Source organism: Leucopleurus acutus, assembly GCF_964270905.1.
Source record: "Leucopleurus acutus genome assembly, chromosome: 6".
NCBI lineage: Eukaryota > Metazoa > Chordata > Mammalia > Artiodactyla > Delphinidae > Leucopleurus > Leucopleurus acutus.
The window spans coordinates 24,796,702-24,814,567 of NC_139149.1; the positions used below are offsets into that span (position 1 = coordinate 24,796,702).

Below are 17,866 nucleotides of genomic sequence, written 5' to 3' on the forward strand. Positions count from 1 at the left end.
TGAGACTCAGAGTTGACTAACTCATTACTGCCCTGAGATTAAACTCATGATAGACTGTCATTAATTGTACTTTAAGTTTCTTTATCACATTTAAATCTATAATTGTAATATATGATTGTTATAAATATTCAAGCAACACAAATGAAGTAGATGTAAATACAGTTAAGTGTAGATGGAGTAGCTTATCCATTTTTCTGTTACTTTGTTTTTTTAAAGAGAGTTTCTTACCTCCCTGCTGCTGATGCTTTGCAAGATTATATTTTGGTTTTTAGTGACTGTCATCATATCAGTTGGAGAAGAGTTTGTATCATGACAAATGTCAAGCAATGATTCAGCATGTCTTTCTGCCAAAAGAAACATAATAATGTGTTTTGATGAGATGCATCTCCAGCAGTTTCACAGCAAGATCTAGCTCTAGGTTCTAAAATCAGTTCCATTTTGTCTAAGATTTTCTTGAAATAGTGGACTGGGATCCTGATGAAGCTTCAGGGCCATAATTTTCACAACAAGAGTCCACCTAGAGGGGTGGGATAGGGAGGGTGGGAAGGAGGGGGACGCAAGAGGGAAGAGATATGGGAACATATGTATATGTATAACTGATTCACTTTGTTATAAAGCAGAAACTAACACACCATTGTAAAGCAATTATACTCCAATAAAGATGTTAAAAAAAAAAAGAAAAATAAGGAAAGAGAAATTATTATCATACAGACAGGAAGGTGATGGATGGTAAGGTAAAAACATACAAAAATGTTTGTCATTAATATTAAGTGGAAATATAGAAGATAACATAGAAAATAGATTAAAGATAAAAATATGTGAAAAATATGCATGTAAATGGACAAAAATCAAAAGAAAACATGGAAAATGTTTATGTGTTATTAAGATTATGACAGTTATTAAACATTTAAAATTTAATGTAATAACAAAAAAAAGGAAGGAAATAAAAATTGTCCTTAATTAAAAAAAAAAAAGTCCACAGAATGAATGGGGTTTTGTCTGTTTATTTTTAAAAGGGGGCCAAAGTTTCGAGCACACTTCCTGTCCAGCACTTGAAGCCACATTAAACGGATAGAGTTCTAAACACCAAACAGTGAATTTCCAGTTAGTTCTTGGGGGACATTTCTCTCATATTCATCCGTCTCCTGCTATCCTGACTTCTTCAAATAAGCACAGGCTTGTCCATGAAAACTTCCTCTTGCAATCGTTCTTCCATTTATCCTAATAACTGAAACAAACTTGAACGAGTGATCTATACTCATATCCTCCATTTCTTTACCATATCCTCTTTCTTTACTCTTTGCAACCTGTCTTCTGCCTCTATCCTGCCATTGAAACTCTCACTTCCTTATCACATCTGCTTTGTAACCTCTTTTCCAATTTGATGTTGTTTCCCACTCCTTCCTTCTTGTAACTCTCTCCCAATTCTCCTCCTTTTCTCATTCCCCTGAGTCTCTATGTGCACAGCTCTCTGTAACTGTGGGCGCACCTCCTCTGTTCAGCCCCTGCAATTTTCTTTACTTTATCAGTACTTTAGTGATCTTACCTACTCTCAGGTCCTCACAATCTCCTTGTAGAGAACTCCCAAAAGAACATATCAACCCATCCATTCCCACAAGCCCTGTCCTACAGAAAATTGCTACTTTGAACATCCTAAGTTTCCATCAAATGTAGTGTTTTACAACTCATTAGCTTCAACATCCTCACAAAACCAAAGTGTTCTCCTATCTTGTTAATTGTATTTCTATCTCCCCACTTCCTAGGGCTGAAACTTTGGAATCATGTTTAACTCAACTCCCTCAACCCTCGTCTCTGTGTCTCCTCTATCAATGTTACAGTACTAAATTCTGTGAATTCTTTCACAATCTCTTAGACTCACCATACCCAGCACTTCTCAGGACCACTACACACCATGACCAAGACTCTTCTCCTGGTTCTTATAACCGCACACAGGTACTTCTGTAGTTTCTTTTCTTTCTTTTCTTTTTTTTTTTTTTTTTTTGGTACGCGGGCCTCTCACTGTTGTGGCCTCTCCCGTTGCGGAGCACAGGCTCTGGACGCACAGGCTCAGCGGCCATGGCTCACGGGCCCAGGCGCTCCGCGTCATGTGGGATCTTCCCGGACCGGGGCATGAACCCACGTCCCCTGCATCGGCAGGCAGACTCTCAACCACTGCGCCACCAGGGAAGCCCTACTTCTGTAGTTTCTTAAGAGAGCTTCCCTGGTATGAGTCTCTTCCTTCAAATTCATCCAACACAATGACAGGTTAAGTTTCCTAAAACATGGCTTTCATCATTACCTGGCTTAAAATTCTTTAGTGACTCTATTTTATTGGGAAAAAAAAAATGTCCTTCAGGCTGACATTTAATGAGTCCTCAATGGACCCAGTTTCTTTCTTTTTTTTTCCTAATAAATTTATTTATTTTATTTATTTATTTTTGGCTGCTGTGGGTCTTCATTGCTGCGTGCAGGCTTTCTCTAGTTGCGGTGAGCGGGGGCTACTCTGCTCTTCATTATGGCCCGCGGACTTCTCATTGCGGTGGCTTCTCTTGTTGCGGAGCACAGGCTCTAGGCATGCGGACTTCTGTAGTTGCGGCTCGTGGGCTATAGAGCACAGGCTCAGTAGTTGTGGCGCACGGGCTTAGTTGCTCCGTGACGTGTGGGATCTTCCTGGACCAGGGCTCGAACCCATGTCCCCTGCACTGGCAGGCGGACTCCCAACCACTGTGCCACCAGGGAAGCCAAAATTTTCAAGATTTTTAAATGAGAAAAATATGCTGTATATCTTATGCCTCTCCCATTCTAAAAACCTTCTAAGGCAGAAAATTTCCAACTTTGGACAAGAAGTTTCATAATTCTTTAATAATGCCTGAATCAAGTAAAGGTAAAAAACATTAAAAAAATTTTTTTTATTTATTTAAATATTTTTGGCTTTGTTGGGTCTTCGTTTCTGTGCGAGGGCTTTCTCTAGTTGTGGCAAGCAGGGCCACTCCTCATCGCGGTGCACAGGCCTCTCACTATCACGGCCTCTCTTGTTGCAGAGCACAGGCTCCAGACGCGCAGGCTCAGTAGTTGTGGCTCACGGGCTGAGTTGCTCCGCGGCATGTGGGATCTTCCCAGACCAGGGCTCGAACCTGTGTCCCCTGCATTGGCAGGCAGATTCTCAACCCCAGCACCACCAGGGAAGCCCTAAAAAACATCTTGATTAACTGTTGTCTTATCACCGCCACATAGCTGACTTGACTGTTTTCTTTCTTTCCAATGGTTTAGTTAATTGCTTAGTCTTGATATTTCTTTTTCCTAATGCTAACAGCTAGCTCTTTTATCATTCAAAATAATAGAATGGCCTAGCATCTCACTTTGAAATTAAACTGCTATGCTTATTTCACAGGCTTTTGGTTGAGTGGAGTGATCGTATCATAAAATCTCTCTCTGCGTGATTTTTTCATTCCTCTTTGCCTTGCCCTGTGATAGTTAAGCCCAACTGACTGGTCTTAGGTCTCCTTGAATCAGCACAAATCTCCTCTCTCTGCTGTACTGGATCCTAGAATTAGACATGAGCTCAGAGAGGTCCAAAGGGTAAATGATGGGAACTCTTATTGACAGATTATGGTGAGAGAAACAATGACTAAACTTGCTTCACTAGTCACATTCTCAGACCAGGAGCAAATTGATCATGGTTTCCAACCTAACACCTTTGAATTTGAATCTCTTTATTGCTATGGGACAGGGTAATGTATTATGATCTGCAAAATATTCTTATGACCTTTTCTCCATCAAAAGTCATGATTCAAAAGAGTTAGCATGGGACCAAGAATCGATGAACTGCCACTGCCTTGATATGTGGCCTTAAGCAAGTCATTTATCTTGTTAGGACTTGTTTTGCTCATCTGCCTTGATTAGTGTTTCTTCACGTGGTGTCCTTTGATCTCCAGTATTCTGGACCCCACTCCAGGCCTACTGAACACCATCTCTGGGGTGATGTCCAGTAATCTCCATTTTTAACAATCTCTTCAGCTGTTGTTTAACGCTAAAGTTTGACGTAGCTTCAGACTTCCATCTTCATCCTATTATACTAATTGATCCTTTTACAATAGATCATGTTCTTGACTATAATTTTGTTCTAGAAGTTTCATCTTCCTTTTATATTCCCAAAACAAAATTAATGTGAAATACTGAGAAAGAGCTTTGGCCATCTTTTCTTATTTGATGACAAGATAAATAGGTAGCAAACAGAATTAGGAAACTGCAATTCTGACATGATTTTTAAAAGAAATTGTTTACGTCTCCTATCCTAAAAGAGCAGGCTGACATGTAATCTTTAGATAACTGTAAATCATTACTATAAATTGTTTTTGATAATTGACAATGCTTTCTGCAATAATTAGTAACATTTGGGGGGTAGGGAGCTGTATACTCAAGAATTATTTGACATTCCTAGGAAGTACCTAAAGATTAAGTATTTAAACAAGTAAAACAAAGGACCAATATCATAAGAATAATAGATAGCAACCTCTAACATCTGTACATCACTTTGCAACTTCGAAGTCCCTTTTGTGACCATGCATGTGCGTTTCATATATATATACAGCATTTAATATATATTCACTATATATTTATATATATAAAGAATTAGGAAGATGGCGGAAGAGTAAGACGCGGAGATCACCTTCCTCTCCACAGATACACCAGAAATACATCTACGCGTGGAACAACTCCTACGGAGCACCTACTGAACGCTGGCAGAAGACCTCAGACCTCCCAAAAGGCAAGGAACCCCCCCACGTACCTGGTTAGGGCAAAAGAAAAAACTAAACAGAGACAAAAGAATAGGGACGGGTCCTGCACCAGCGGGAGAGAGCTGTGAAGGAGGAAAAGTGTCCACACACTAGGAGCCCCTTCGCGGGTGGAGACTTCGGGAGGCGGAGTGGGGGAGCTTGGGAGCCGCGGAGGAGAGCACAGCAACAGGGGTGCGGAGGGCAAAGCGGAGAGATTCCAGCGCAGAGGATCGGGCCGACCGGCACTCACCAGCCGAGAGGCTTGTCTGCTCGCCCGCCGGGGCGGGCGGGACTGGGAGCTGAGGCTCCGGCTTTTGTCGGAGCGCCGGGAGAGGACTGAGGTTGGCGGCGTGAACACAGCCTGCAGGGCGTTGGTGCGCCGCGGCTGGCCGGGAGAGAGTCTGGGGAGGGGTCTGGACCTGCCGAAGAGGCAAGAGACTTTTACGTCCCTCTTTGTTTCCTCGTGCACGAGGAGGGGGGATTGGGAACGCTGCTTGGGAGAGCTCCGGAGACGGGCGCGAGCCGCGGCTAAGAGTGCGGAGCCCAGAGACGGACATGGGACGCTAAGGCCGCTGCTGCCGCCGCCAGGAGGCCTGTGTGCGAGCGCAGGTCACTAGCCACACGCCCTTCCGGGGAGCCTGTGCAGCCCGCCGCTGCCGGGGTCCCGGGATCCGGGGACGGCTCCCCCGGGAGAGCGCACGGCGCGCCTCAGGCTGCAGCGTCACGCCGGCCTCTGCCGCTGCAGGCCCGCCCTGCACTCCGTGACCCTCCCTACCCCCCGGCCTGGGTGAGCCAGAGCCTCCGAATCAGCGGCTCCTTTAACCCCGTCCTGTCTGAGCAAAGAACAGACGCCCTCCGGCGACCTACACGCACAGGCGGGGCCCAATCCAAAGCTGAGCCCCTGGGAGCTGTGAGAACAAAGAAGAGAAAGGGAAATCTCTTCCAGCAGCCTCAGAAGCAGCGGATTAAAGCTCCACAATCAACTTGATATACCCTGCATCTGTGGAATACCTGAATAGACAACGAATCATCCCAAATTAAGGAGCCCTGTGGATGAAAGGCTCTTGGTGCTGCAGCCAGGACTCAGTGCTGTGCCTCTGAGGTGGGAGAGCCAACTTCAGGACACTGGTCCACAAGAGGCCTCCCAGCTGCACATAATATCAAACAGCAAAAATCTCCGAGAGATCTCCATCTCAACGCCAGCACCCAGCTTCACTCAACGACCAGCAAGCTACAGTGCTGGACATCCTATGCCAAACAACTAGCAAGACAGGAACACAACCCCACCCATTAGCAGAGAGGCTGCCCAAAATCATAATAAGTCTACAGACACCCCAAAACACACCACCAGACGTGGACCTGCCCACCAGAAAGACAAGATCCAGCCTCATACACCAGAACACAGGCACTAGTACCCTCCACCAGGAAGCCTACACAACCCACTGAACCAACCTTAGCCACTGGGGACAGACTCAAAAAACAACAGGAACTACGAACCTTCAGCCTGCAAAAAAAAAAAAAAGGAGACCCCAAACACAGTAAGATAAGCAAAATGAGAAGACAGAAAAACACACAGCAGATGAAGGAGCAAGATAAAAACCCACCAGACCTAACAAATGAAGAGGAAATAGGCAGTCTACCTGAAAAAGAATTCAGAATAATGATAGTAAGGTTGATCCGAAATCTTGGAGATAGAATGGACAATAGAATGGACAAATTGCAAGAATCAGTTAACAAGGACCTAGAAGAACTAAAGATGAAACAAGCAACGATGAACAACACAATAAATGAAATTAAAAGTACTCTAGATGGGATCAATAGCAGAATAACTGAGGCAGAAGAACGGATAAGTGACCTGGAAGATAAAATAGTGGAAATAACTACTGCAGAGCAGAATAAAGAAAAAAGAATGAAAAGAACTGAGGACAGTCTCAGAGACCTCTGGGACAACATTAAACGCACCAACATTCGAATTATAGGGGTTCCAGAAGAAGAAGAGAAAAAGAAAGGGACTGAGAAAATATTTGAAGAGATTATAGTTGAAAACTTCCCTAATATGGGAAAGGAAATAGTTAATCAAGTCCAGGAAGCACAGAGAGTCCCATACAGGATAAATCCAAGGAGAAATACGCCAAGACACATATTAATCAAACTGTCAAAAATTAAATACAAAGAAAACATATTAAAAGCAGCAAGGGAAAAACAACAAATAACACACAAGGGAATCCCCATAAGGTTAACAGCTGATCTTTCAGCAGAAACTCTGCAAGCCAGAAGGGAGTGGCAGGACATATTGAAAGTGTTGAAGGAGAAAAACCTGCAACCAAGATTACTCTACCCAGCAAGGATCTCATTCAGATTTGATGGAGAAATTAAAACCTTTACAGACAAGCAAAAGCTGAGAGAGTTCAGCACCACCAAACCAGCTCTACAACAACTGCTAAAGGAACTTCTCTAGGCAAGAAACACAAAAGAAGGAAAGGACCTACAATAACAAACCCAAAACAATGAAGAAAATGGGAATAGGAACACACATATCGATAATTACCTTAAATGTAAATGGACTAAATGCTCCCACCAAAAGACACAGATTGGCTGAATGGATACAAAAACAAGACCCATATATTTGCTGTCTACAAGAGACCCACTTCAGACCTAGAGACACATACAGACTGAAAGTAAGGGGATGGAAAAAGGTATTTCATGCAAGTGGAAACCAAAAGAAAGCTGGAGTAGCAATTCTCATATCAGACAAAATAGACTTTAAAACAAAGACTATTAGAAGAGACAAAGAAGGACACTACATAATGATCAAGGGATCAATCCAAGAGGAAGATATAACAATTGTAAATATTTATGCACCCAACATAGGTGCACCTCAATACATAAGGCAAATACTGACAACCATAAAAGGGGAAATCGACAGTAACACATTCATAGTAGGGGACTTTAACACCCCACTTTCACCAATGGACAGATCATCCAAAATGAAAATAAATAAGGAAACACAAGCTTTAAATGATACATTAAACGAGATGGAGTTAATTGATATTTATAGGACATTCCATCCAAAAACAACAGAATACACATTTTTCTCAAGTGCTCATGGAACATTCTCCAGGATAGATCATATCTTGGGTCACAAATCAAGCCTTGGTAAATTTAAGAAAATTGAAATTGTATCAAGTATCTTTTCTGACCACAACGCCATGAGACTAGATATCAATTACAGGAAAAGATCTGTAAAAAATACAAACACATGGAGGCTAAACAATACACTACTTAATAATGAAGATATCACTGAAGAAATCAAAGAAGAAATCAAAAAATACCTAGAAACAAATGACAATGGAGACACAACGACCCAAAACCTGTGGGATGCAGCAAAAGCAGTTCTAAGGGGGAAGTTTATAGCAATACAAGCCCACCTTAAGAAGCAGGAAGCATCTCGAATAAACAACCTAACCTTGCACCTCAAGCAATTAGAGAAAGAAGAACAAAAAAACCCCAAAGCTAGCAGAAGGAAAGAAATCATAAAAATCAGATCAGAAATAAATGAAAAAGAAATGAAGGAAACAATAGCAAAGATCAATAAAACTAAAAGCTGGTTCTTTGAGAAGATAAACAAAATAGATAAACCACTAGCCAGACTCATCAAGAAAAAAAGGGAGAAGACCCAAATCAATAGAATTAGAAATGAAAAAGGAGAGGTAACAACTGACACTGCAGAAATAAAAGAGATCATGAGAGATTACTACAAGCAACTCTATGCCAATAAAATGGACAATCTGGAAGAAATGGACAAATTCTTAGAGAGGCACAACCTGCCAAGACTGAATCAGGAAGAAATAGAAAATATGAACAGACCAATCACAAGCACTGAAATTGAAACTGTGATTAAAAATCTTCCAACAAAGAAAAGCCCAGGACCAGATGGCTTCACAGGCGAATTCTATCAAACATTTAGAGAAGAGCTAACACCTATCCTTCTCAAACTCTTCCAAAATATAGCAGAGGGAGGAACACTCCCAAACTCCTTCTACGAGGCCACCATCACCTTGATACCAAAACCAGACAAGGATGTCACAAAGGAAGAAAACTACAGGCCAATATCACTGATGAACATAGATGCAAAAATCCTCAACAAAATACTAGCAAACAGAATCCAACAGCACATTAAAAAGATCATACACCATGATCAAGTGGGGTTTATTCCAGGAATGCAAGGATTCTTCAATATACGCAAATCTATCAATGTGATAAACCATATTAACAAACTGAAGGAGAAAAACCATATGATCATCTCAATAGATGCAGAGAAAGCTTTTGACAAAATTCAACACCCATTTATGATAAAAACCCTGCAGAAAGTAGGCATAGAGGGAACTTTCCTCAACATAATAAAGGCCATATATGACAAGCCCACAGCAAACATCATCCTCAATGGTGAAAAACTGAAAGCATTTCCACTAAGATCAGGAACAAGACAAGGTTGCCCACTCTCACCACTCTTATTCAACATAGTTTTGGAAGTTTTAGCCACAGCAATCAGAGAAGAAAAGGAAATAAAAGGAATCCAAATCGGAAAAGAAGAAGTAAAGCTGTCACTGTTTGCAGATGACATGATCCTATACATAGAGAACCCTAAAGATGCTACCAGAAAACTACTAGAGCTAATCAATGAATTTGGTAAAGTGGCAGGATACAAAATTAATGCACAGAAATCTCTGGCATTCCTATATACTAATGATGAAAAATCTGAAAGTGAAATCAAGAAAACACTCCCATTTACCATTGCAACAAAAAGAATAAAATATCTAGGAATAAACCTACCTAAGGAGACAAAAGATCTGTATGCAGAAAATTATAAGACACTGATGAAAGAAATTAAAGATGATACAAATAGATGGAGAGATATACCATGTTCTTGGATTGGAAGAATCAACATTGTGAAAATGACTCTACTACCGAAAGCAATCTATAGATTCAATGCAATCCCTATCAAACTACCACTGGCATTTTTCACAGAACTAGAACAAAAAATTTTGCAATTTGTATGGAAACACAAAAGACCCCGAATAGCCAAAGCAATCTTGAGAATGAAAGAAGGAACTGGAGGAATCAGGCTCCCAGACTTCAGACTATACTACAAAGCTACAGTAATCAAGACGGTATGGTACTGGCACAAAAACAGAAAGATAGATCAATGGAACAGGATAGAAAGCCCAGAGATAAACCCACGCACATATGGTCACCTTATCTTTGACAAAGGAGGCAGAAATGTACAGTGGAGAAAGGACAGCCTATTCAATAAGTGGTGCTGGGAAAACTGGACAGCTACATGTAAAAGTATGAAATTAGATCACTCCCTAACACCGTACACAAAAATAAGCTCAAAATGGATTAAAGACCTAAATGTAAGGCCAGAAACTATCAAACTCTTAGAGGAAAACATAGGCAGAACACTCTATGACATAAATCACAGCAAGGTCCTTTTTGACCCACCTCCTAGAGAAATGGAAATAAAAAGAAGAGTAAACAAATGGGACCTAATGAAACTTAAAAGCTTTTGCGCAGCAAAGGAAACCATAAAGAAGACCAAAAGACAACCCTCAGAATGGGAGAAAATATTTGCAAATGAAGCAACTGACAAAGGATTGATCTCCAAAATTTATAAGCAGCTCATGCAGCTTAATAACAAAAAAACAAACAACCCAATCCAAAAATGGGCAGAAGACCTAAATAGACATTTCTCCAAAGAAGATATACAGAGTGCCAACAAACACATGAAAGAATGCTCAACATCACTAATCATGAGAGAAATGCAAATCAAAACTACAATGAGATATCATCTCACACCAGTCAGAATGGCCATCATCAAAAAATCTAGAAACAATAAATGCTGGAGAGGGTGTGGAGAAAAGGGAACCCTCTTACACTGTTGGTGGGAATGTAAATTGATACAGCCACTGTGGAGAACAGTATGGAGGTTCCTTAAAAAGCTACAAATAGAACTACCATATGACCCAGCAATCCCACTACTGGGCATATACCCTGAGAAAACCATAATTCAAAAAGAGTCATGTACCAAAATGTTCATTGCAGCTCTATTTACAATAGCCCAGAGATGGAAACAACCTAAGTGTCCATCATCGGATGAATGGATAAAGAAGATGTGGCACATATATACAATGGAATATTACTCAGCCATAAAAAGAGACGAAATTGAGCTATTTGTAATGAGGTGGATAGACCTAGAGTCTGTCATACAGAGTGAAGTAAGTCAGAAAGAGAGAGACAAATACCGTATGCTAACACATATATATGGAATTTAAAAAAAAAAATGTCATGAAAAACCTAGGGGTGAAACAGGAATAAAGACACAGACTTACTAGAGAATGGACTTGAGGCTATGGGGAGGGGGAAGGGTAAATGGTGACAAAGCGATAAAGAGGCATGGACATATATACACTACCAAACGTAAGGTAGATAGCTAGTGGGAAGCAGCCGCATAGCACAGGGAGATCAGCTCGGTGCTTTGTGACCGCCTGGAGGGGTGGGATAGGGAGGGTGGGAGGGAGGGAGATGCAAGCGGGAAGAGATATGGGAATATATGTATATATATAACTGATTCATTTTGTTGTGAAGCTGAAACTAACATACCATTGTAAAGCAATTATACTCCAATAAAGATGTTAAAAAAAAAAAAAAAAAGAATTATATATATATAGCAATCTATACGTCTAGGTTTGCAAATGACTTTGTAAGTAACAATGGCAGAGACCCCCTTCCTTGGGTGCTTACTGACCACTTATACTCACGCGTGATGCCTGAGGAGCTCAGACAGAACCTCTGCATGTCTACAGAGGGTTAACATCAAGACTCTCAAATAGGTCCACATCTCTCACAGCCAGCATCAGAGGGGTGAAGCCATGTTGGTTTGGGAAATTTATATCTAGGAACTCTTCAGATGCCTTTATTTTTATTTACTTATTTTTTAACATCTTTATTGGAGTATAATTGCTTTACAATGGTGTGTTAGCTTCCGCTTTTCAGATGCCTTTAAAAACATGAAACTTTATTTCTGTTATGTCTTTACTGCATGTCTCTTAATACTAATCTTTGCATTTTCATTGTTTGGCCAAATTCTCAACTTTAAGTCATTCTTCCTCAATATCTTGAGAGGGAGCTGATTAACTGAAAGAACACAGGCCCGAGAGACAGACAGATCTCTGTTTGAACTTGAACTCCTTAAATTGGTTATTTAACCTCCCTGACAGGGTTATATCAAGGACAGTCTGTTAAAAGATGATCAAATCACCCTGATGAAATAAGGGACCCCTAGTTAAATAATGAATACTTTTCATCGGGGACATAATCATACTAAAACATTATTTAGTATTTATCTGAAATTCAAATTTAAATGAGTGTCTTGTATTTTTTTTTTTTTTTTGAGTGTCCTGTATTTTTATTTGCAAAATCTTGCAACCCTATACACTGAACTTCAGGGGCTTCAGCTGCAAAGTGGGAATAATAGTGTTTTCCCTGCAGGGTTGTTTTGATGATTGGAGATAGATAGAATATGAAAAGCACTGAGAAGAGTGTTTGCTACATGCACAGTAAACATTTGTGGAATGAATGAATGATTTACAATTACAAGGTAGCTTATTTAACAGTATTTATATAGTCAAATGGATGTGAATATATAGATGTTATATGTTTTTTTAATGAAAGTAAAATTTAATTTGGATAATTCAGAACTGAGAAGCTACTGGAAGGCCAAATTATCCAAATTGTTTATTTTCTAGACCAAAGTAACTCATGAATTTCCATCTCTATTTCACTTTATGCCACGTCAATACAGTCGGTGTCTCTACCCCAGTTTCTCCAGGGACAGACTGGAGATAATGATATTACCTCAGAGGGGTGCTGTGGGAATTAATCAGTTATTATTTTTTTAATCTCTGAAAAGAAACCACTTCTTATATCAATGTTTATTATTAGTCAGAACTAACATGAAAGTTTTGAGCTGAGAATAGTTTTCCAATAGCACAGTAATTTGAGGATCTGTTGATTAAGCTCTGGATCCAGTTACAGGTACCAGTTTTTTAAAACTTAGAGGCTTATCTTGAGGAGTGAAAAATGTGGTTATGAAAACAGACATTGTCCCACTACTGGGAATATACCCTGAGAAAGCCATAATTCAAAAAAAGCCATGTACCAAAATGTTCATTGCAGCTCTATTTACAATAGCCAGGACGTGAAAGCAACCTAAGTGTCCATCAACAGATGAATGGATAAAGAAGATGTGGCACATATATACAATGGAATATTACTCAGCCATAAAAAGGAATGAAACTGAGTTATTTTTAGTGAGGTGGATGGACCTAGAGACTGTCATACAGAGTGAAGTAAGTCAGAAAGAGAAAAACAAATACCGTATGCTAACACATATATATGGAATCTAAAAAAAAAGAAAATGGTCAGAAGAACCTAGGGGTAAGATGGGAATAAAGATGTAAAGATGCAGACCTACTAGAGAATGGACTTAAGTATACGGGGAGGGGGAAGGGTAAGCTGGAACAAAGTGAGAGAGAGGCATGGACATATATACACTACCAAACATAAAATAGATAGCTAGTGGGAAGCAGCCACATAGCACAGGGAGATCAGCTCGGTGCTTTGTGACCACCTAGAGGGGTGGGATAGGGAGGGGGGAGGGAGGGAGATGCAAGAGGGAAGACATATGGGAACATATGTATATTTATAACTGATTCACTTTGTTATAAAGCAGAAACTGACACACCATTGTAAAGCAATTATACTCTAATAAAAATGTTAAAAAATATATATATATATAGTGATGGAGCTAACAGATTAAAAAAAAGAAAAGAAAACAGACATTGAATGACAGCAACAACTGTTGAAAATACCATTAAAATAAAATTTAGTGTCCTCCAAAAATATTTCTAAACCTCAGTTTATGATGTATGGCAATTTTAGACTATCGTTTAGTACAACAAAATAATTTAGAGTCCTTTGGATTTTGTTGTCTGTTTCCTTGAACTCTAGGTGACCAGAATATCTTTCACTTTTTGTTTATCTGTGTCTCTACCATAAGGGAATAGAAGAAACTTTCCTAGCAGCAATTGATTTTCTTTCAGTTGGAAAGTCATGTGATCTGACATTACCTCTGAAGGTAAATGCCAAGAGTAGCCAGTTGCCATTTACCAGTAATTAATGTCCTTGATTATGCATGTGGTTTTGCAAGTTACTTTGGGAAAGAGTCTCTATGGCCAGAAAATCTAAATAAGAAGATCAATACCCTAAAAAGACAGCATGTAAAAATGTATTCTCTTAGCATTTAAAAATGTATTCTCTTAACTTTAATCACAACTAAATATTATGCAAAGCATAGGCTCTCTGATTCCCTTTTCAAGATAAAGATAATAACTGCAAACGGTCCGAAGGGATCTAAACAGCAATCGTACAAATGGCAATGATGTCAAGGGAACGCCTGTGAGCAAGTTGACAGTGGTTCTCCAGGGGCATCCTTGGGAGCACATCATTTCCCAGGGGTGCCGCATGACTTCTCGCATCCAGCCGGAAGAAGGTGTACATAGGCTGCTGCTGTGTTCTTTTATTACTTTGTTTTCCACCCCAAGTGTCCAATTTAATTCTGTTTCTTTCTCATATTTCCTGCCTGAAACTTTCTGGAACTGCATTTGAAAAGAACTTATTTTTCTTTAAAAGGAGTCATACGTAGTCTGTTCCCTTCTCACCCCTCACCCACCCACCTACCCAAAGACAGAAGCAAACAGCAGATTAACTGACCAGCAAGAGTTGAAGTTGTTCAAGGTCATCTTGCCATGAACTTTGTAGAAGTTGCATTTGGGGAGCCTGGATTCCATTGATGGCCAAGAGTTGCCTTTGGACATCACAATTAGCCACATGGACCGCGGTTTGATTTCTGTAATTGCAAAGGGTGATATCTACTCTGTTCTCCAGAAGAAATCCAACAACCTGCAACACCACAGCATTCTAATTTAGCCTTTTTGAGTACCAATAGTGTCTTCTGGGTTGGGTAGAAAACTTATTTAGTGGGGCACAGCTCTGATTCATGATATGAGAAAGGAGAATAAGAGAGGCATAAAAATGAAGGATCGATTTGGTTGCAGGTGACTGCTATTGCCTTTTTCTTAATTTGGGAAACAAAAAATCTCCATGATATGGTTAGTTTGGGGATACCTTTTTTTTTTTTTTTTTTGCGGTACACGGGCCTCTCACTGTTGTGGCCTCTCCCATTGCGGAGCACAGGCTCCGGACGTGCAGACTCAGCGGCCGTGGCTCACGGGCCCAGCCGCTCCGTGGCATGTGGGATCTTCCCGGACCCGGGCACAAGCCCGTGTCCCCTGCATTGGCAGGCGGACTCTCAACCACTGCACCCCCAGGGAAGCCCCGATCTTGTTACTTTTTAACGTGACATGTTGTTTTTAAGATTTAACCTTATACTTATGTGTAACCCTGGTCGTTTGCTTCTAATGGCTGAATGGTATGCATCCGCCATATTCAATGTCTCTTCCCTTGGTGATGGACATCTAAGTTGCCTCCAACTTCCCACTCCACAAACAACACTGTGGTAAATATCCTTGTTCAGGCCTTGTTATGCACTGTGCAAAAGTTTCACGGAGTGAATGGTTTGAGTTCATTTAATTTCACTAAATACTGCTGGGGTTGTTCTCCAGAATGACTGCACCAGTTTACATTTCCACCAGTAGTGCCTGTCTCTTTCCTTAAAGCTCTTCTAAATGAAGCAGACATTTGGCTGATCGCTTCACTTAATCATCATTATCCTAATCATTAACATTGAGTAAGCAGGGTATTTGGAACTTTAAAAAAAGCTGAGGAGCAAATGATACACTCAGAATCAGGCCACAGAAAAATTTAAAACCAATATACGTGTCTATTCCAGCAAACTGCTTTGCAACTTGGATTTATATACTTATTTTTGAAAACAATATTTGCAGTACCATTTCAGTTAAAAGAAAAGCTTTCAGAAACAAAAGATAATTAAAACCTGTCCTTCAATAAAGATGAAAACTGGATAATCAAATAACTAGACTAGAAATACATATTTATATCACCAGCTCGTCTATAAAGTGGAAATAAAACCCCAAAGATATTTCTTCCCAAGCTTATTACCCCTAGCAATGAAATGACAATGCATGTTATGGAATTGTGGCTTAACTCTTAAGTGAGAGCATTTCAAAAGTAATATCTACCTCAAAAATAAAAACTAAAATTAATATTTAAACCAACTGCAACTCAAAAGTTATTAAGTCAAATCACTACATTACTGGGCAATGTGGTCGTTTATTTGGTAATCTACTGTCTCATACACTCAGCAGTGACTGGAGGAGGAAAATAATGATTGAATTGACATACAGCAGTATCGCTATACATAGGTAGCTCTTTCAATGAGAGTGGACGGACCCACCCTGCTTTTTATTAGTAAGCTCCATTTCCTTTTCTGATCTTCAGTCTGTACATTTCCATCTTAAGTTTTTTCATGAAAAAGCTTTTCTCAATTTTTCTTTTAGGATTGCTTTGATCAACGATTTTTTTAAGCAATAACATTTCATTCCACAGGGTTTGCTGGTTTAGCATCTATTGAAGCCCCATTCTTGTATCTTTAATTGTATGTATGATTAATCTACAATACTTGTAAAACAAAATCTTTTTATTATACTTTACATATGATTTGGAATCTTATGTAATTAAGACTTAAAGCAATGGGAGTCTCCTTTTATGTTAAGAAAATATAGCCAAGAACACATACAATACTGAGTGGCACAAGAAGGTTTAAACCATGTGAAGTTAACACATATATAGGTGATTAAACTAAAATGAAAGATTGTTGCTGGGTATAATTCAGTGGACATAAGTTTTTTTTTTTTTTTTTTTTTTTGCGGTACGCAGACCTGTCACTGCTGCGGCCTCTCCCGTTGCGGAGCACAGGCTCCGGACGCGCAGGCTCAGCGGCCATGGCTCATGGGCCCAGCCGCTCCGCGGCATGTGGGATCTTCCCAGACCGGGGCACGAACCCGTGTCCCCTGCATCGGCAGGCGGACTCTCAACCACTGCGCCACCAGGGAAGCCCAATATAAGTGTTTTTATATACTTTTCTTGTCCTTCCCAGTTTAGCCTACTGGTTTAGAGGCATTTATATAAAGTATTGCATGGGATTGTTTCAATATCTGAAAAGTCAAAAATAGCTTATTATAACGACTCTAAGGATATAATTATTTGAGATTAGGACACTGTTTCCTCTATCAGTTTACCCAATGTTCCTCCTTTGGGACATCCTTGGGGAGAAAAAAAAAAGTTGCAACATTTGGTATTATCCAAAATGTGATGAAAAGTGGAGATTTGGCTTACCTGTGGTATGTTTTGCAGAGGAAGTTGGTACACTGTTGAAGAAACACCAAGCCAAACAGCAGTCAACATCATTCTAATTCATCGTGGCACTGATTTCTGGGACAGCTGTCAACCCACACTTCAACAAGGGATCCATTTAAAAGCAGCATAGATATCGATTTTTTCTTTGATTATTTTCCAGTGGTTCACAGCTCACAGTACTTGGAAAAAAAAGATATTTAAAGCTGGTTCTGCGTGCACAAACCCTTCAGTTAGCTGCAGGGACTGCTTAGTTTACGGCCTGTCACCTGGGCAACCATCCACTGTGCATTTAGCTTGGAGATTTGAAAGCAGTACAATTTCATTCAAGAAGGAAAACAAGTGTGTACACTCTTCGAAGTTGCTGTTTAGATGCTTAAAAGAGTTCGACCCCTATGGACTTTCACGGATGGCACAATTGCCATTATCACCTTATCCACTGAGATTTTTTCCAGGAAAGCTGTACCTTTATAATTGCTGTAATGTGCCAAAAGGGCCCCTTTCCAAATCTGAATGTGGGTTACAGAGTGAGAATCCCATAGATTACCCCCAAAGTCGTTGTATTCTTAGAGTCATGCTTGAGACTTATGTGAGAACATATTTCTTGTCTAGACTTGTGCTATTTCAGAGCG

The 17,866-nt window shown here is 40.1% G+C and overlaps 1 protein-coding gene across 1 annotated transcript in view; it reads right to left on the bottom strand.

The window, feature by feature from the left end:
* The window catches only part of MAP3K19 (mitogen-activated protein kinase kinase kinase 19), a gene marked incomplete at both ends in the record, with an annotated part of 49,592 nt that extends 32,307 nt beyond the window's left edge, over positions 1–17,285 (bottom strand). Inside the window, 6 exon segments of the mRNA XM_082841081.1 lie at positions 229–342; positions 1,596–1,653; positions 11,600–11,653; positions 11,655–11,752; positions 14,613–14,801; positions 17,217–17,285. Coding sequence (XP_082697207.1) covers positions 229–342; positions 1,596–1,653; positions 11,600–11,653; positions 11,655–11,752; positions 14,613–14,801; positions 17,217–17,285 — 582 coding nt within the window.
* Positions 17,286–17,866: the final 581 nt, after the last annotated feature.